The 20,194-nt window shown below is 45.4% G+C and overlaps 1 protein-coding gene across 2 annotated transcripts in view; it reads right to left on the bottom strand.

Annotated features, from left to right (window-relative positions):
- The window catches only part of NRP1 (neuropilin 1), a 114,834-nt gene extending 100,647 nt beyond the window's left edge, over positions 1-14,187 (bottom strand). For both annotated transcript variants that reach the window (XM_063324491.1, XM_063324492.1), the window contains exons 1-3: positions 13,990-14,187; positions 13,331-13,820; positions 9,867-10,041 (exon numbers count right to left, since the gene is read on the bottom strand). In XM_063324491.1, the coding sequence (XP_063180561.1) occupies positions 9,867-10,041; positions 13,331-13,397 (242 nt within the window). In that variant the 5' untranslated portion in view covers positions 13,398-13,820; positions 13,990-14,187. The remainder of the gene's footprint in view (positions 1-9,866; positions 10,042-13,330; positions 13,821-13,989) is intronic.
- Between the last annotated feature and the right edge of the window lie 6,007 nt (positions 14,188-20,194).

The raw sequence follows: 20,194 nt of genomic DNA, 5'->3' as shown, positions 1-20,194 counted from the left end.
AAGAAATGAGATAAAGAAGACTATTATACTGTTTGAAGGCCATCATCTAGTATAGCTGTGGAGGATAAATGAAAATGGAAACCAGTAAGGAACATAATACGATATGCTTATGGTATTTTGTGTTCGAGCTATTAGCAGGTGCAACACTATTGGCATCAGTGGAGCTGTCTTCACTTGCTTCGCAGCTCAATGTCACCCCGTATCCATTTTATATACCTGCATTATATAGTGTATGCGCTATTGAAACACAACAGAAAATTTTTGAAATGCATTAGAATGTTAGACTATATAGAGTAGTTAAAATGTGTACCTGCTCTAACTGCTTGCCATCTGAAACACAAGGAGATGAACCTAAACTGTTTGCTGTAAATGTATGTAAAGAAGTTTTGGGATTAAGCCCAGATATGAATGTACAAATAGATAAAGTTTATAGAATTGTGACACAAAGTCTCAAGGGTTTTGTGGGAATGTCAAAAAACACTCAGCGATCAGAACATATGCCTGCCATGTTAATACATCTTATGCCTCAATCTCCAAAACAGATTATGGAGATGGCTGTGAAACAGAAAAAAAAGAGCTTTTATTTAAGAGCTACCTTTGCATATTTTTCCAGACTTAACTGAAGCTACTCAAATGGAGCGACAGCCTAGGATTTCCTCTAAGAAGGCTTTTTAGCACGAGGGATGTAAGCCTCTCATTTTGCATCTGGCAAAGTGGAGTGATCGCTATGGAAATAGGCAGCGTAGCCTATGTTTCTGCATGGTGATCAAGCTAAAGCTTTTCTAAATTGCTGATCGGCGCCCCTTGTTACAGATGAATACATCAGAGGAAAGTCGGTAGAAGTTGTCTGGCTTAATGACAGATTGGCACAAGATCCTACAACAAGGCCAACTTTGATTTTTACTCATGCACTTGCAGCTTGTCCCAAACCTTCACTATTATGAGCTAAGATTCTGGAGATTAAATGATAACTTATTTATGGTGATTTGTGAATTGAGAGGACAAAAAAGAAGGAAGCTGAATTTTCTACTGCATTGTAAATTACTCTGCAAGCATCTGAAATCCACTGTTATAAAAAGTAACTATTAATTTGTATAGTGCCATAAACGCATGTCCTAGCTATTAGCCCTGCACAAGTGAGTCTGTTGTTTTAATTGACTTCAGCGGGACTGTTTATGTGAATAAGATGAGCAAAACTTTGGCTGTGAGGGAGCATTTCTCAGAGCTTGAGGCAGAATAATCACACGGGTGTGAACAGATCTCTATTTTTCTCAAAGTTACCAACTTCCAATTTAAGAAGGAGTGTTGTGAAAAAAAAGAAAAAGAACTATCTGTATCTTCTTTTCCAACACAAAAGGCAACGGGGCATGTCCCCAGCACAGGGCTGAGCTGTGAGGGCAGAGTGTGTCCCCCCCCTGCAGCGGGGTGCTCCAAACCCCCTCCCACCCCACAGCTCTGATGGGCTGCGTATTCACACAGGGACACAGAGCAGCCCACAGTGCAAATGTGCAATGGAGCCCAAGCTGCTGGGAGCATAAGGAAGGGATTAATCCAGGCTCTCATTCAGTTTGAGGCTTGGCCCATCTGTATTTAGGGGAGACACGGGGCATGTGGCCACTGTAGCTCCACACCAGCATGGAAGGCAGCAGACAACCGCCCAGTTTCTCCTATACAACAGCTGGTTATTGTGCTTCTGGGATGCGCATAGTTTCTTCTGGAAGAAATCACCACGTCAAATGGGTGTCTCTTCCACATATGGAGATATTTTCTCAATGGTCCTTTTGAGCCATCTAAATTCTTCATTTTATAGCATTACGTAAAATACTTGTAATGCAATTAACATGCAAGATGAGCCTAAATATGCACAATCCTTTCCTGTTTAAATGAATTATTATAAAGATCACACAGCTCACAACCAGCTTTGTGGATCACAGAGTTTCACAGTACTTTATGTGTGAGAAACAATCAGAAATTTGATTTTTTGAGGTTACGTTTTTAAAAAACTTAGATATTGCCCATGAAAATCAATTTCCTCCATGGAAGTTTAGGACTTGAGAAGGAGGTTATTCTCACATTTTCATGAATTCCTACAGAAAAGCAAATGACCTACGCTCCCAAAAAGTTGGCAGGTGACTTATTAAACTTCTTTCAAATCTCCTTCAGGAAGTTCATTAAAACTCTATTTGGAAATGGCCAGGTGCTTGTTTCCCACAGTGCAAGAGGGAAATCTGTCACCCTGTTTAAAAAATTGTTTGGTTACTTGGGATAAAGAAATAATCATTATACCAAGCTGTGTGGTTTTGTGATGGAAAACTGTGGCTTAGTGAGAAAAGTGCCAAGGTCAATGCAATGAAAGACCCACAGTGAACCCAGACCTGATTTCAGAAGTCAGTGGTGGATGGAGGCCAGGAGAACAAAGTCTTTCCTGTGGTTCACTTGAAAACAGTTTTTAAGATTCCAGATAAAAATAACTCTCTAGCTTGAGAGATTATTTAGCTTGAAAAAATAGCATTAGAAAAGATTTTTAAATGTTTTATGAGGATCGCTAAGGCTGACAAAATTACCTTGTTTGACACTGGATCCTGACCTAAATACTACGGCCAAGTCAACTAACAGGAAAATAGTAGGGCTAAGCCTTTTTCATTCTTTATTCTGCCAAACCATTGCCTCTTGCAATCAGGATTGATTACAAACACCCAATTAAGAGGCATTTGGAACATGATCTGAACACTAATCCTGTCTCTTTTTCTCTTTATACCTAATTATCAGCCTTAAGATGGGTATTAGCGCTTTAATTAGTAGATTTACTTTAGGAACTTTTACATAAACTAGGAAATCTATACTGTATGTATAAACCTGTGTATATAATGCAAAGTCTTAAAGAGGTGCATGTAACACACATGCCTATATCCAAGTAGTCCTGTGTGATATATGTGTCTAGACATAAACATGTGAGTGCACGCAACTCCTGTTTTCAGGCATAATTTCATTCTTTGGAAATACTACAAAAGAAAATAATTGAATTTGGTTTTACATCAGCTGTATAAAAATCTCTATATCATAATTATTGAATTATGATCCAATGTTATAGCTTGCAATAAGCTATAATTAAGAAATTAATTTTCAGCGACACACAGGTTTTTGTTTTAATTACATTAGCACTGGAGAGGGCGGTGGAGAGGAGAGCAGGGTGGGGTTGACTGAAAACACATTGAGTGTTTCATGGGGCTAATGCCAACGACTCTGGATTTCAATTTAGAAAGGACTCAGCCCTCTGTTCTGAATTTGTCTATCTCTGTCCACAGAAAGGATGAAGAATTAGACTCATGGGAATCCATATTTGACCCTCAAATTTTCTCCTGTCTGAAGGGCATCTGCTTGTAGCACATCAAGACAGAATTCTCCCTACAATTCACTTAACTTTCTGGATTAATAGAAACACCTGCATATGATTGTTATTATAATTTTAATGTGCTACTGTACAGAGACCCAAGTCAAGACTCTACCGTGCCAGGGAATGCACCCATATGCATAGAGCGCAAACCAGACTCTGCATCCAACCTCTCAGCCCCAAAACGCAGGCAAGCACAGACCCTGTAGCTGTGACCAGGCTGCTTGGTCATGGTTTCCCTAATACCTTTTCCCGAGAAAATTCAAACCGCTACTCTCAAACAAAGAATTGTTAAACAGTTTGGCAATAGAGACTTTCACAAGAGTTAACTGCTTGGATAAACAACAAGAGAGTCATTTTATTACACTGTGTAATCAGAAAAACAATATAATTTCCAGCTTCCTTCAACTCTTATTTAGTCTCCTAAGCACAATAAAATAACAGCATTATCTTTAGATACTTGCATCTGATACTTGTGTGCAAATATGTGCTAAATCCTGTAGCAAATAGCACATACTTGTACATACTTTCATGATCCAGAACCTTTAAGTTAAGAAAAAACATGATTTTTGAGCATGTCTGTGTTGCAATGTGCTCCATGTCTACTCCAACAAGTGTTTTTTGCTTCCCTGATGCTGCACGGGCTCTGGGCTGACTCCTTTCCTTGGCGCGGTTAACTGTAGCCTTCCAGAGGGTATCAAACAGCGGTGGTCACCAGCAGGGCTCTCTGGGGTCCAGCAGCATGCTCCCTCAGAAAGTCTTTCATGTGCTTTACATTAAATAGAGAAATGCCCTCGAAGTGCACCCAGAAACATGACACGTCGTATGTCCCTCAAATCTACTGCAATGACTCATCCTAAACTATGCCAAAGATACTTGTTTCTTGTTTGGGGGACAGAATGAAAGACGGTCCCCTTCATCCCAAATGATCTCTCTGTAACCGCAAACAGCTCTTGAGGGACAGATTTTTGAGGGAGACAAGGAGGTGGAGAAGCCGCCCCTTTGGCCCGGGTACGGCCTTCTCAGCGGGTGGGTGCTGGGCCCCACGTCCCGCTCGTGGCCGTGTGGAGCCTGGCTCGGGCAGAGAGGCTGCCTCCTGCAGGGAAGCGCGCAGTGGGGTGGCTCAAGGTGTGTGGGCTGGGCGATCTCGTTAATTGAAACTGGGGCAAACACAGGAGCGTAGCCCTTCCTCCAGCTGCCCTCAGCAGGTGTGGGGGGGCCTTTCCACCTCTCCCGGGTACCTCCTGCTGAGGTAGCTGAAAGCCCAATGCTGACACCCAGAGGAGCGGGGCCAGGCCACTAAAACCGGTGCTTGGCTCCTTCAGACTTCTCTGCTCAATCATGGGCAAATATGGTCCCTGCCTGTCACAGGCCTGAATGAATCTGTTCCTTTGCTAGCTGGGCTGCCTACCCTGCCATGTCAGCTGCTGGCACCTCACTGCCTGCCGCGCTCAACAGCCGCGGAGGGAGAGGGAATTAGGAAGCTCTGACTGTCATTTGCCATCAAAACGACTGATACGGCCACAAACTAGTCCTACAGGGCCTGCGCTGCACCCCTCCTCACAGCCTTAAAGAACAACAAGAGACAGCTCTGTGGAAGCGGAGGGCAATATTCCCATCACTTCCCACAGGCATGCATTGGGCCCAGACCCTCCATTACACCCGAGATGTCCCTGGTGCAGTCTGTGGGAGCAGTTCAGGGATGGCGAGGCCAGAGACAGGCTCCGGCCACACCTCTGGGCAGTCAGAAAGCAGCTGTCGTGTGCAGCCATTGACAGGACCCTTCTGACAGGCAAGGCTTGACGGGCAGCCCAGCCATCTCCTTTCCAGGTGGTTCTCCTTTAGACGGGTAGGACGTAGGACGTGCACACTCTTACTCCCATCAGCTCAACCCAGAGGGCTCAAACCGCCCCGGCACAAGAGGGCGGTGGGTGCCACAAGGCACAAGGGTGCCACAAGGCGGGGGGTGCCACAAGGCACAAAGTCAGCACAAAGCAGACCTCGCTGGGTGCAAGAATAGGAACCAGGATTTAGACAAAAGCAAATGAATGAAAGCTTAAACTTTGCAGAAACTAAAGAAAGGCTGAGCCGTGGCTTGCCTTGCTCCTGTTTATTTTACCAGACTCAGTTTGTTATACCTACAGATTTATAGCATAAATCCATTGACATTATTTAGAAATAAAAAGGATGGATGAATTTCTAACATCATTAAGGTCTATAGGAGTTCTGTGGGGCTACAGTTTCACTCTGTAGGTCTGGATAGCTATGCTTTTTTCCTTACTCAAGGATCTGGAGGAGCTGTTTTCTTCTGTATAAACAAACACAGGTATTTTTTGCTCTGTATTCTATAACTGACTGCAATTTCTATACAGCTCTAATCTCATCAGTGTAACTAATCCCTGGTAAATGCAATATAAAGAATAATTATCTATGACATTTCTCCTTCTACAACTCAAATGTTTCCAAAATGGGCAATTTTTCCATTCTAAGCGATTTGACAGTGTTGTGTATACACTCTATAATTGTCAAGGATGATATTTATTCTCTAGGTCTATAAATGATGGCCGATAAAACAATTGTGCTGTGTGGTGTATCTATGAAAACCTTGTAAAACAATACAGTCAAGTCTGGCAACAAAGTCAATAATTTGTCAGTAAGCAAACCACTATTGGGCTTTCTCTACCCAACCCTCCACCTTTCTTAAGCCCTTTTCTTCTGAAGCTTCACATTCATTTTCTTAATGTTTTTAACCTAGTGTCTGTGAAATTTTTATTGCTCCCTAGATAATGACATCTGATCTGAATGTAACCACACACCTCTTTGCTCAGCAACATTTGTCACAAACCATTATAAATTATCATGCTGATAGTGTGCATTGCTGGGAAACCGGAAAAGTTCCATAAATTCAAAGTACTGTATCAGTGACATTCTTGTTTATTATCTAGGTATAAAGTTTTACTAGATTCAAGATGGCTACATTTACACAGTAGGATACTTCAGCAACACGAGACTTGTACAGCTTGCACAAAGTGCTGAAAAGCATTTACCACATGCAACAAACACTGGAGCATTTTAACTAATATGCAGCCATATGTTTTGTCTCTTCTATTCATCTGAAGCGCGTTCCTGACTCCAAAAATGCATGGCTATTATCGGGGCTTGCTTGAGAAAAGGCAAAAGGGCAAACAGAAACTACTTTTCTCTTAAAGTACAAGCATAATTTCTGTTTCTTGGGCTCCTGAGGAGGAGGCATAACACTCATTAAAGTTAAAAGTTAAAAAGAGACTGTGTATTTTTTCATTATGTATGTTCTTGATAACAATCTGTGGTTGACATGATTGTATACTTCCCGTCGAGACCCAGTATTTCCATTATGCTGGTTCAGTAGTTTTGGCTAGATTTTTTTATTAGATGAACCTAACTTGTGTGAGCGTATTTTTAATTATTTGCGTATCTTTATTCTTCAAAACTGCGAAAGTTGAGTCCTTTGGAATGCCTCCAGAGAAACAGGAATTTTCACCATGTTTGCTTGAAATTTAAAACAACTCAAACGGTTATGATTGTCAGAAAACCATATATATATGAATTTTATTAGGAGTCATTTGAGAAATACTTATTCATTAAAGCATCGCATAATAAGTAGGTAAATCAAGGGCATATTTTTAAAATTAATTCCAAACCCTAACATACAAAGAGACTAACTGGGAACAGCTTCCGTACAGCCAATACTTAGATTTGCTGCTTTTGATTCTCCTCAGAGAATTAACCTTTCACCAGTTTTACATTTCAATACATCTAGCCCTTATATAGAGTAATATTAAAAAAAGTTAGATAAGGTCTCTTGATTTTCTTGTTGGCACTACAGAACGAGAAGGTAACCTTTCCAAAGTCATATTGTTTCCCTCCCTGGGCTCAGGGGGTCCTTGTTATTAAAGTTGTTTTCAGCACTAACTAAGGTCTAAGATGCAATGAACAGCATTATAAAGAGGATTTTGGGAGCTAGGCCAGCAAGCTAATCTTCTCCTCTAGTCTACTCTAATTGTATGGGGCATTTTTTGTTCCCAGACATGAATTCCCCTATCTCTCATTTTCTATCTGCATTTCATATTTAAGTGCTTATTAATTTCCAGTGCTAAACCTTTCAATAAACTGGAGTGTAACCTAAATTGCACATTTCTAGATTGCAGACTGAGCTGCTAATAAACTAAGTATATTAGGAAATCAAAATGTACTCAGCTGCAAAACCAAAAAATCTTGTGATATCTTTTATTGCATTAATCTCCTGTTGTACCCAATATTTGGTACAAGGAATGTGAATTTTGTAAGTAGACACTGAAATTTCAAACCACAGAGACTGCTGACAAATTCCTGTTGCTGAAATCATTTTCTATCATTGTAGTCCTAAGTTTTTTGGCACAAATACAGTCCCTCTCAAGTTAAAAAGAACAATTTTAAATATAAGTGAAGCAGCAGCTGAGTACTTTAGCATAGCCTAGAAGACAAGCATTTCAGCATAGACCAAATAGCGGTAAAGTCGTCACCATCGCACACTGCAAAGACAGTGCAAACAACCCTGTTTAGAGACTGCCTTCCACCCACTACCATCTCATTACTGCACTGGGCCCCCTTTCAGAGGAAGAAATAATGCAGGGGGGAGAGTGGACAATGAATATTGAGAAGGGAGCGACAGAGGGAGGGAGTCAATCCCTTCCCTGGACCCAGTTCAGCTCAGTCTAGCACTGTTCAGCACAACACTATGCCACAAAGATTACTTGTTCTTCAAATAATTGTATGCTGTACACCACTTTACTGCTGTCAAAGACCATGTTGGTTTTACAGCGTTGGAAAAACATGTATTCTAGCAAGGAACAAAAAGGATTTGACACTGAAATATGCTTCATTTAATTTCCTAATCTCTATCTGAGAGACAAAGAGAGACAGACAAACATTTTAAAGCATCAGCACTGTCCCACAGAACGAAAGCAAAACTTGTATCAAGAAGACACAGGGAAGTGAACCATTGCCTGAGTACAACAAATTAAAAATTAAAGAACGGGAAGTCAGCGTGTGAACATATGGTGTGAATATGAGCTGCAGCTCCAGCACCACAGTAAAAACTCATTTTAACGAATAGTCAGTTCAGTTTTATGAGCATAGGGTTTTCCTGCACTATCACTCAACTATGGTACTGAAATGCTGATGTATAAGAGGTTATAAATAACAACAAAAAAGCAACTAAGCACCACACCGCATCATTAAAGAACTTCATTAGGGAAACTTCAAGGCAAATAAATAATTGTGATCTAAGTAATCAATCTAGTAAGTAATAAGAGCAAAGATGCACATGGTAAAAATTAAGTGCTTTAGTACAGTCGCTTTCTTTCTCTAAGTCCAACACTCTAACCTCATGGTCTGTTACAACCACTTCTGATGATGCTGAGCATCATTTCACAGGACCAAATCCTGTACAATCTCAAATAGTCCCATTAAATGCCAAACACCAATGGCTATTGAGTTTAATCTCTTTCTGACATGCAGAGAAAATCTTGACTGGTAGCATTAATGAACAATAACTCTCTCTTGCAGTTGTCAGAAGGGGATGAAAAATCCATGATACTCAGGGAAATTTTAAATAATGAATCACTAAAATATTGTCTTCATGAAACAAGTAGGCTGAATTTAGAGGGCACGTTGAAGAGGGGAATGATCTGACCATGTGTTGCCTTGTGCAAGCTATGTGGTTTACAGATTTGGGGGCAAAGTGGAGAGAACAGCTTCTGGGGAGGGTCTGACTCCCCTTCTCACTCTTGGAAATAGATGGTCAAAGGGAATGCCAGGACAGGGGAGCAAAGGGAGCCTCAGCTATCCCCTTCCTCCTCTCGGGGCATTACAGTAGCGCAGGAGGAGGGGAAAGAAGAGCTACTGGCTATAAATCAGCAGCAAAGGGAGAAAGGGGGGAAATATGACTCGGTCCTGCAGTCCACTGCCCCTTAAATAAATGCCAGACTAACTCTGTGTTAAGAGGATTTGGCAATTTATAAATTGCCTGTTTCTGCCAAAGACTGTTTGTAGCTGTGGGGATACAAAATGAAAGGGAACTAATTTTAAAACTCTGGGAACTTACTAAAAAAGAAGCAAGCAGGCCAACAAATGCGCCACGGTGCCTCACCCTAATCGCACCCCCATAACAAGCATCATCACCACCATCCACTTGCCTCCCCGGTCAGGCAGGCAGAACTCGAATACACTTTATAAAGCTCAAAAAGTTGCAAAGATCTTTCTAAACCTCTAAACCTCCTTCCCCCCCGCCCCTCCCCGCCCCGAAGGATGCTCCGCTGAGCGCCTCCTGCGTGTCGCCCCGGCATAAGCGGAGGAGCGCGGAGCGCCGCGGAGCCCCGCGGAGAGCGTGGCGGCGGCGTGGCGGCGGGCCGGCAGGTGGCGCCCTGGCGCTCCGCAGCGCGGCGCCCGCACTTACTTGCAGTCGCGGTCCTCCAGGTCGAAGTGGGGGTTGAAGTTGATCATGATGCGCTGGTAGGGCTCCGGCGCCTGGATCAGCCACTCGCATTTTTGGCTGGGGTGATAGGACTGGGGGTAGCCGGGAGAGGTGAGGTACCCGGGGTTTACAATTTTGATCGTGTCGCCACACTTATCTGCAAGGGGAAGCAAACAGATTGGCGTTTGGTTTTTTTTTTTCGGTTCCCCCTCCTCGGCAAGCACCCGGGTTCAGCCCGCAGCGACGAAACAGCTGACCACCGTGGGAACGCTGGGGGGAGGAGGGGGTTGCAGCCTTCTTCAAGCAAACTTTTGCTGCATCCTTATGCCTTTAATGCAAAGGCATCTCTGTTACTGAAGGAAAGAGGCCTGCCTCTCCCTGTCCATCCTTAAGTCCAGCAGCTGCACAGGCAGCAGGTATCAGAAGATACCCATTTCTAAACAATATCCTTTTAAAAAGCCCCCCGCCCTGAGCAAACTGGGCCCCTTACAGTGTTAAAACCTTGCATCCTCACAAGAGTGTTAATGTTGGCTCAGAAGGGTGTCCAAGACTCAATTATCTCCTAAAAGTATAATCTTCCTTAAGTATGAAGTGTTAAGGAAAGCTGGGAGGAGAGCTAAAAGGATGCCATTTGACCCCCTGTCCAGCTATGGGATAAGCCTGGTCTGTGTCACTGACCACTGGGATTGTCTTGGTGGATCCAAGCTCATTCGCAGCAGACCCTCCCTTTGTTTTATCAGTCCATAAATCTAGGCGGGTCGAAACTATCTGTGCTCTTCAAACCCAGGCTAGCAGAGAACAAAGTGGTTTTAGTGAAGCAGAAATCATCCACTATTTATTCCTTCAAGGAAGTTTGTTCATGCTTGGAGACTGCATCAAAGTAATGGAGCAGAACAACATCCTTTCCTCTTCCCTCTGTCCCTTCCTCCCCCCGAACAACAACAAAGATTTATGTCTAATAGCAAAATAGTTGCAAAAGTTTCCACAATCACAAAGTGTGACTGTGAAATGTGGTATGCTACATCTTGCTCCTTTAGCGAGCATTGTCAGGGTTGCATTTTAAGGTTTATAGGAAAAATAAAAAGGGCCAGGAAATCCAGCCTACACGGTCACTCACTTCACTGTCCAGTGCAGGTTTGTGTTACCACTTTTTTACTACTATGGATTTCTTTCTGTAGATATTCAGAGAGGAAAACTTTCTCCACACGTTGATTGTTTAATTTAGAGCAATAAAATATGACAGCAAGCTACAGACAGGAAGAATGTCCACACTAAAAAGCAAGACTATATATCACTACATCCCAATAATAGCATATACAGGCTGCAGCACTGTATCTAATACATTCCCTGCAAAAGCAAAATGGCATTCCTTGCTCTCAGCATGAATTTATAAATGTACGGGACCTTATTGTAGGAAAAACAGGTCAAATGGAAATGAATGAGGAAGCACACATCAAAAATGCATAAAGCTACACTCTTTATAGAAATTATTTGCCATAAATTAGGAGGGAAGGGGATGATACGTACTCAGCCGTATGGTCAAAACAGAGACACTGCTAAGCTTGTTGCTCAAAAAGGTGATCTTATTATTTACTTCTGCTTTGCCTTTGCAAAAACAGGCTATTTTCCTCTGGTCAGAACAAAAGGCGTTGCAGCTCAAAACTCAAAAGCTGTCACTGGTGATCTTGCTAATCCGCTGTCTGGGGCTCTCAGGGAATCTTGCCTTTTCCTCCCTGTGTAAGCACACTCGGAAAGTGATCCTGTCTCATTAAGCCCACTCCAGCCCTGCAAACAACATGGCAGAGTCTGGCATCTGTTAAATGCCTGAAATAAAGCAGTGCTGCTTCTAGTCACTTGACAGAGTCACTTCAGAGGACGCTGCGGTGGACTCACTACCACCAGTGCTCCTTAATCTGCGACTTCTGGGAAAGTGACAGTGTAATAAGATAATGCGGTCTGCTAGACTCCCTGGCTCTGTGCAATCTCTCTCACACTTGATTAAGAAGAGCAGTTTCTAATGACTTTGGACCATTAGTTCCAAATAGGGTTAATGAATTAATTTAGTGGACACTACTACTGCCTGTAGGTGAAGGTGCCATTAGTAGGTCTGGTAGGTTACAGAGGAGGTTAATGGCCTTGGTGACTCCAGCAGGGCCACCACATTAACCACTCATGGTGGAGCCTTCTGCCCAGCAACCTGCCCTACTCCCCTTCTTTTAATGGGGAGAAATGATCAAGAAGAGCACCATCTGCCCCCCAACCCCCCCCGCCGCCAGTCCTCTGCGGGTGCAGGGCTAGGGGCAGTCCTGGTTTATGTGGGAGCCGGGGGGGGGCTGCCCGCACCCCTCACCTGGGCTAGGGGGTGAGCAAAGTGCACCTCTCGTAGCATCCCCAAGCCAGGCTTGGCACACGCCTCTAGCGCCTTCACTCCTGCGCCACGGCAGTGGAGAAGGCAGCTCATCCTGATTAAATTAAGCAGCCTCCTCAAAACATATTGGGAAAGAGATTAACTTCCATCATAAACCACGCGATTTTAATACTCTCTCTTCCATGACACTCCACTTGCAGTCCCTTATTAAAACAATATACTAGCGTAAGCGGAGGGTGCTCTCTTCTTTTAATTACTTTGATTGAAAACCCAGTCAGGCAAAAGTAAATATTTGATAATTAGTTAATAATAATTGCTCAGGATTGTCGGGAAAGGAAAACTCACACAAGCTGTTTCATGTGCAAGAGCTAAACGTCAAGCAGTCCCACAATTAGACCGTCTTTAAAAATGCATCATGCAGTGAAATATTCACAGTGCCCTGGCATTGTTCAGGGAAGGAGGAGCACGCTGCTTTTAATTAGTTGTGTTTTCAAGGGCTGCTTGATAGTACACTAGCTACATCAGTCATTTGTTATGGGATTTCTCTCTTGGAAGGGAGTCTTGAGCCTTCACAGAGAAGCTCTCTCTTGGCACTGTGCAAGTTGCACGTAAACTGCAGACTTGGGAAAGGGATAGTCTAGAGAGCTCTCTGTTTGAAGACTATCTGTAGGTACACACACAGATAGTAAAAGGCACGATAATCTGAAATCTTATGCTTTGGTAAAAGAAAGGGGGGAGAGATAAAGCCTTCTCTTTAAAGTGTTCATCATCTTTCAGATATCGAAGGCGAGACTTATTTAATTGCCTATGGGAGGAAACATTATTAAGATAATTGGCTGTCCTGATCTAGTGAGAACGAGTAGCCTGCTTTCTACAACAACCCGAAAGAGCGGAAAATAAAGTCGGAAGGCCATGCCTGGGCGGGCGAGGACCGCGCCGCCTCCCTCCTCCGGCAGAAAGTTCCCCCCAGCCGGGCTCAGGTTGGTGCCGGCCCCACCGTCGTGTCCCCCCCCGTCCCAGAGCCCAGCCCCGCAGCTGCCTGCCTAGGATGAGACCCGCCGTCCCCTGTGACACTCACCGCTTCGCAGAGCCCTGGCGAGGGTGAAGGTGAGGGCTGCACAGTGCAGGAGAAGTCCCCAATCCATTTTCCCTTCCGACAGCAGGGAAACGAGGAAAAAAAAAAAAAATAAAAAACGCCCTCCACGCACAACTCTTCCTAGGTCTTAAATCCTCCAGTCGGAGTCAGGAGCAGAAAGCACGGTGCGCAAGGGCAGTCCCGGGGGCAGAGAGAGGCTGGCTTCTTTCCGTGCCTCAAGTCGCCCGCATCCTGTCATTTAGCTCCGGCTCCCTCTCCCTTTCCCCACACTTGTTCCTTCTCCAGGCGCCGCTGCCCCTGCCATTCCCAGCGAGACTAGAAAGCCAAATGAAAACGAGGGGGGAAAAAAATAAACAACAACAACAAAAAAAAAAACCAAACACACAAACAAGACAGACAAAAATCCTGGTGGCTGCTGGCACCTCGGGAGCGCTCTGCCGGGGCGGGCTCCGGGAGACGGGGCGGGGGTGCTCTGCGGAGAGGAGAGAAGGAAGGGAAAGCGGCGGTGAGCGGGGACCAGCCGGGCGCTGGAGTTTGGCAAACTGCGTCCCCCCCCGCACCGCCTGCCCCGCTCTCCCGCGGCCGCGGCTCCCGCGGGGCCGGTAGCCCCGGGGCGGCGGTGCCCGGCGCCCCGCACTCACCTGCCCCGGCGGGAGGCGTGCGGGCGCGCTGCCGCCGCAGGGACTCCCGGCCGGCCGGGGAAGGGGGAAGCGCTCGGGCGGCTCCTGCTCGCAGCCTGAGGAAGAGGAGCGCAACTCAGCGGCAATAAGAGAGGCCGAGGAGCCGCCGTCTCCCAAGCCCCAGTCCCCTCCCCCTCCCCGCCCTCCTCCTCCTTCTCCTCCTCCTCCTCCTCAGCCCCCCAAGACATCGGCAGCGCGGAAGAACCAACAAACAAACACGGCAAAGCCCCAGCCCTGACACCCAGCCGGGGCGGGGGCTGGCTCGGGGGGACGCGGAGGGGGAGAGGGGGGACGAGGGGCGGTGTCCCCCCCGCCACGGCAGGTAGAGCCGATCCAGGCGGAGGCACCCACCTGCGCCCCGCCGCCCCCGCGGGCCCCTCCGCGGTCCCCCGCCGCCCTGCCCGGCCCTGCCCTGCCGTGCCCTGCCCGGCCGCCCCCGCCGCCCCGGCCCCCACGCAGACAGGCAGACACACGCACCCTGCCCACCTCCCGGCTCCCTCCCTCCGCGCTGCCCCGCGGGCACCCTGCCCCGTCCCCTCCGGGCCTCCCCCTTTGCCGCCTTTCCCCCCCCGACCCCGCAACCGCCACCCACCAACCCTCTCTTTTTGTTTCGTGCGAGTGTGCAGCCAAGCACCCGGCCCCGCGCTTGTCCCTGCGGTCCCCCAGTGCGACACCACCATCCCCTACGGGCTGCTGGCCACGCTGGTGTGGGCTGAGCTGTGGGGACCCCTGTGAGGGGCTCCCCAGGTGCCAGGCTCAGCCAGACCCTTGTACCTTTGCATTTCTGCATCTCGGGGTGTGGGGGGGGCGGGGCGCTTCCTGCACCCTCTGCCTCCCAACCCTCCTCCCACGCCCCTTCTTGCCCACCCTGGCTGTCATTGCCACTTGTCTCAGCTTTTCTTGCTGCTTTGATACCCCAATCTGTTCTTCTCTCATGAAGCCTCTTGTGGGGTTGAGCAGCTGCTGGCGTCCCCTGGGTCTGGCTCTGCTTCCCAGGTGGCATGAAATCCCCACTGGGAACTGTGTGTCTCCTTCTGAGCGATCCCTTCCCTGCTGGCACCAGGGGACAGGCACAAAGCGGGGACAGAGTGGGCTCTGAATCCTGCTGCTTTGATTGCACGGTCTGGTGCTCGCCAGCTATGGGGTTTGTCCCTTCCTTGCCCCATTGCCCCGCCTGACAGGCTGACCCTGCACCGGGAGAGTGATTACCTAGCTGAATCCCACAGCTTCTTTTATGTGAAGTGCTTTGAGCTCCCTGTGTGTGGAGGCAATGCAGTGTCGCTGGGGTAGGGCTTAGAGGAAGAGCTCTAAGGCTGAAAGCTGAAACACAGTGTTAAATGGTCCCCAAAGATGGGTCTGCGCTAGGAAAATGACCTGCGGCCAACGGTGGATGTCAGCCACTCTCATCTCCCAGAGCAGAGTTTGAAAACAATTTGTTACTGGTGCACAGCCGAGGCAAACTCTGTTAACGCTTCATCAGGAAAAAGGCCCATCAGAGGACCTACTCTACATCTTTCTGAAGGATGCAGAGGGAAAAGAGTGGGCTTTGCTGGGGGCAGGGTCATCCTCCCAGTGCAGCCGCAGCAGTAAATCCCTGTCCACTCTGAAGATGTAACTATGTTTGAAATAGTTTTCAAACATAGTTGTAAGTCTGCAGCCACACAGATTAACTACAAATGTGTTACATCTGTGTTCAGAAATCATACACAGATCCAGCCTCCTCCATCCCTTTGTCTCCAGTCCCGAGTTTAAGCCTTCCACTCTCACTCTCCCTCGCTGCCCTTTTGAAGCCCCGACTTTAAGGTCAGCTGAAGTCTGGAGATTAAGTCAGTAGGAAATCTGTCTGCTGGTTTCATACTGCACACTCTCTCATCACTGCTTTCTGAGTTTTCACCAGACATTCCCCTTCTCTTCCCTGGTTGCAGTTCTGTAATATCAGGCACTAAAGCACGGTTTATTCCCGTTATACTGTCTGTACACATCATTCTTTCCTGCCTCTGCTCCTGCCCTTGCCCCTACTCCTACCCTTGCCTGTGTCTGCAGGCAGGCTGGGAATCAGGCAGGCTGGATGTAGTCAGACTGAGTTATTGGGTTCAGTCTCATTTCCCCGTCTTTAGGCAGTCCCTGGATCATCATATGCAACACTTATGCATTTCCTTGATTGATTTGGATGTATATTTTATGGGTACCACATTAAGCCCCCTTATTTTTTTTCTTTTAGAGAAGTTCCCAGAACAAGGAGGAAGAGGAGAGTTAACAGTGCTCTCTGATTATTAAAACTCTCATGCTGCTGGACAGTCCTTGAGATAAATTGGTTCTGTCCTGAAGCACGTCGTAGTCTGCAACTGACTGAGAGACAATATAGGTTTTAAAATAAAGTACATCTATTTCTGAAAACAGAAATTACCTGCTGATGGTAGCTTACTGGGGGGTTGTGGAAGCATATGCATACATGTTTGTTTTAAAAAGCCAGTCTTAGAAACCAAGATTAATTCTGTAAGTGAAAAGTAGTAAGCAGATACCCATAGAGGGTGTATATCAAAAATTACACTTAGCACATGACGATGATGCCTCTCTTCCTTTGGGATTAGCATTGTCTGTCAGGTAATTTCCATGAATCTGCAGGGCGGAAATACTCATTCTCAGTTGTATGCCATAAAGATGATCCAAACCAACCAACCAACAGTGGTTTTTTTTTCCATTTGTTTTCCTATCAGATTAACAAGTCACTTTCCACAGATGCAGGCACAGCGTATTAGTAGCTAGTATATTTTAAAGACATTCCATTCTCTGAAAGAAAAATTAAACACTTAAATGCAGACAGAACATGTACATTAGTGAAGATGGTACAAAGTGATAAATTGTAAGACTAATGATGAAGGTTGCTTTTATCACCTCAGTCTACCTTGTAACCACTAATCCATATATCAAGGTTTATTTCAGCATGGTCACGTCTCAAACAGTGTCTCCTCCTCTTTCACAGGGTGAGATGTGCACCAGGCTGCAAAGACAGCTGAACAGGAATGGCCTCTTGTGGCTAATGTGGCCCATGGAGGAGGTTTTCTGGCATTCTTCAGTACTTCATGGGCATTTTGGATTTCACACTGCGAATTTTTTTTCCTGTTGTTCCCCAGTACTGGGTCCAGTCCTGTTCAATATATTCATCAATGACCTGGACGAAGGGGTAGAGCTTGTTTGCTGATGACACAAAGCTGGGAGGGGTGGCTGACACACCAGAAGGCTGTGCTGCCGTACAGCGAGACCTGGACAGGTTGGAGATTTGGGCAGAGAGGAACCTAATGAGGTTCAACAAGGGCAAGTGTAGGGTGCCACATCCCTGCAGGGAGTAATAACCCCATGCACCAGTACAGGTTGGGGGCTGACCTGCTGGAGAGCAGCTCTGTGGAAAGAGACCTGGGAATCCTGTTAGACAACAGGATGACCATAAGCCAGCAATGTGCCCTCGTGGCCAAGAAGGCCAATGGCATCCTGGGGTGCATCAAGAAGAGTGTGGCCAGCAGGTCGAGGGAGGTCATCCTCCCCCTCTACTCTGCCTTGGTGAGGCTGCACCTGGAGTACTGTGTCCAGTTCTGGGCTCCCCAGTTCCAGAAGGACAGGGAACTGCTGGAGAGGGTGCAGCAAAGGGCTACAAAGACGATTAGGGGAGTGGAACACCTCTTTTATGAAGAAAGGCTGAGGGACTTGGGTCTTTTCAGTCTGGAAAAAAGAAGACTGAGGGGGGTCCTTATCAACACATAAATACTTAAAGGGTGGGTGTCAGGAGGATGGGGCCAGGCTCTTTTCGGTGGTGCCCAGGGACAGGACAAGAGGTAGTGGGCACAAACTTGAGCGTAGGAAGTTCCACCTAAACATGAGGAGGAACTTCTTTACTTTGAGGGTGGCAGAGCACTGGAACAGGCTGCCCAGAGAGGTGGTGGAGTCTCTGTCTCTGGAGACATTCAAACCCCGCCTGGACGCGTTCCTGTGTAACCTGCTCTGGGTGACCCTGCTCTGGCAGGGGGGTTGGACTAGATGATCTCCAGAGGTCCCTTCCAACCCCTATCATTCTGTGATTCTGTGAATTCTCAAGGCCTAGGAAATAGAGCAGACTCTGGTACATTCACATCCTTTCCTATCATAATGTGAATGGAATTAGTCTAGTTTTTCTAACTATCTTTTTCTCTCTGTTTCCCAAGTACTGGAGCAGGTTTCTTCCGTGTATGAATTGCCCTGGAATGATGAGTGAAGACATTCTATCCTTGGTTTACATATATGTACCTGAAAATGTTTAATCTTTAATCATCTTGAATATAAACTGGCATCAAATGAAACATTCAGAAGTCTCTTTTTATAATCCACTTCTCACATTTTAGTCACGGTATTTTAGGTCCTGATCCTGCAACTGCTTACACATTTGTTCAGCTCTCCATTTTCACATCAGTAATGGGATTTTTATGGCAAGGATGAGTTAGTTTTACAAAGACTGAATCTGAATCCAGTGTATGTAAAAGTTAATGGAGTGGCTAGCTCTGGGGTTTGGGTTCAGGCCCATCTTTCCTTCGTAATTCGACTTGGTGCTTATGATGCTTTTTTGAAGTTTGTCTGCACTTCTGTTATAAACCTGTTTCTCAAGAACTTTATAATTCAGCCATAAAAAATATTTGCCTTGGGCTAAATCATGTAATATAAAACTTAAAATTCCAAAGGAAAAAAACAGTTTTCACATTTTAACAATAGCAGAACAGAGCAACTTTGATGTTTACTCCTTTATGCACTCATATAGCACGGTAATGCATTTAATTAAAAACTAAGTTTGGCAAATGATTAATCCGTGGCTGAAGACACCTTTGTTCAGTATTTTGAAAAAGAAACACAACAAATTACACCCATCCATAATATTAAATGCCTGAAAATGGAGACTTCCTACAAATATTTAGTGGAGAATAGAAATATACTTGCTTTATGACTAGTATCTACTAATAGCTTCTTATATAGTCTGGTGCTCATTTATAACCTTCCCTCTAATGTTTTCCTCTTCTTTCACTTATCTTCTCCAATAATCTCTCCAAAATTAGGCTTCTGTGTCATCTCCTCTCCTGTTGCTTTGGCCATATGAATCACTACCTGGCTTCCTGTTGCTTACTGTACTGAACCAAAGCTATTTACCCTTATCTTGAAGATCAGACATACATTTTCCCTTGTCTATATCTCTCCTCTCTCAACCCTTTTATCTCCTACATCTTTTATCCTCCTACTCAGTCTCTCACACCCAATGCTTTTTTACCTTGTCCTCTCACGTTACACCTCTTTTCCACACACAGCCACATGCGTCTAAATGACTTCTTTCACTGCACATTTTACCCTTCTCCAAAGAACCACGGCAAATACATGTATTTTTATAAACCATGCCATCTGATTTATACATAATTTAAATTTACATATGGCTATGTATTGCAAAATACACCCAGATGCTATACTCCATTGGTTAGAGATCAGATTCATTTGCATTTACATCATCTCCACCCTGACTACATTGTTAGGGTTAGAGTGACTTACAAATATCTTACCAAACTCCTTGGAATCACAACTGTGCCATCTCACAAATGCCTTATCAAAACATGTTCATCATCCTGTCTAAACACATTCCACTCCAACAAATTAGCACAGCCCAAGGCTTTATTAGCTGGTTACCTGATTATCAAAAGTCAAAGGTTTTCATTTGTGTCAAAGGCAGATCATCACACATATCATTCTGCTCCCATTTCCAATTTGCCAACAAGCTCATCAGGTCTATCCTAGGCCTAATTCCTCTTCTGCTTGCGTTGCTACAGCTGCCAAAATCTAAGCATGGTCACCATGTTCTTCCAGATTGCCCCACTCCTTTTCTTCAGTAATGTTTGTATATTCTCAGTGTAATCTGTTTTTTATCTGAAATAGGAAGTGGGGGACATATACAGCATACGATTTATGGTAGTGTCCTTAATAATAATGTCTGATCAACTCAAGGGGTTCTGAAGTAGCTGTTTCTGTGATGAGGGAAGTAATATGTAGCAAGTCTACCCATATGGACTAAGAATCTGATTATATTTCCATTGATGACAATGACAAAATCCCACTGACTTCAAAGGAGAAAAGCAGGCCCTGTATGATGATAATGGACCATAAG

Source organism: Chroicocephalus ridibundus, chromosome 2, assembly GCF_963924245.1.
Source record: "Chroicocephalus ridibundus chromosome 2, bChrRid1.1, whole genome shotgun sequence".
Lineage (NCBI taxonomy): Eukaryota > Metazoa > Chordata > Aves > Charadriiformes > Laridae > Chroicocephalus > Chroicocephalus ridibundus.
This window is presented reverse-complemented; position numbering and strand designations above follow the sequence as displayed.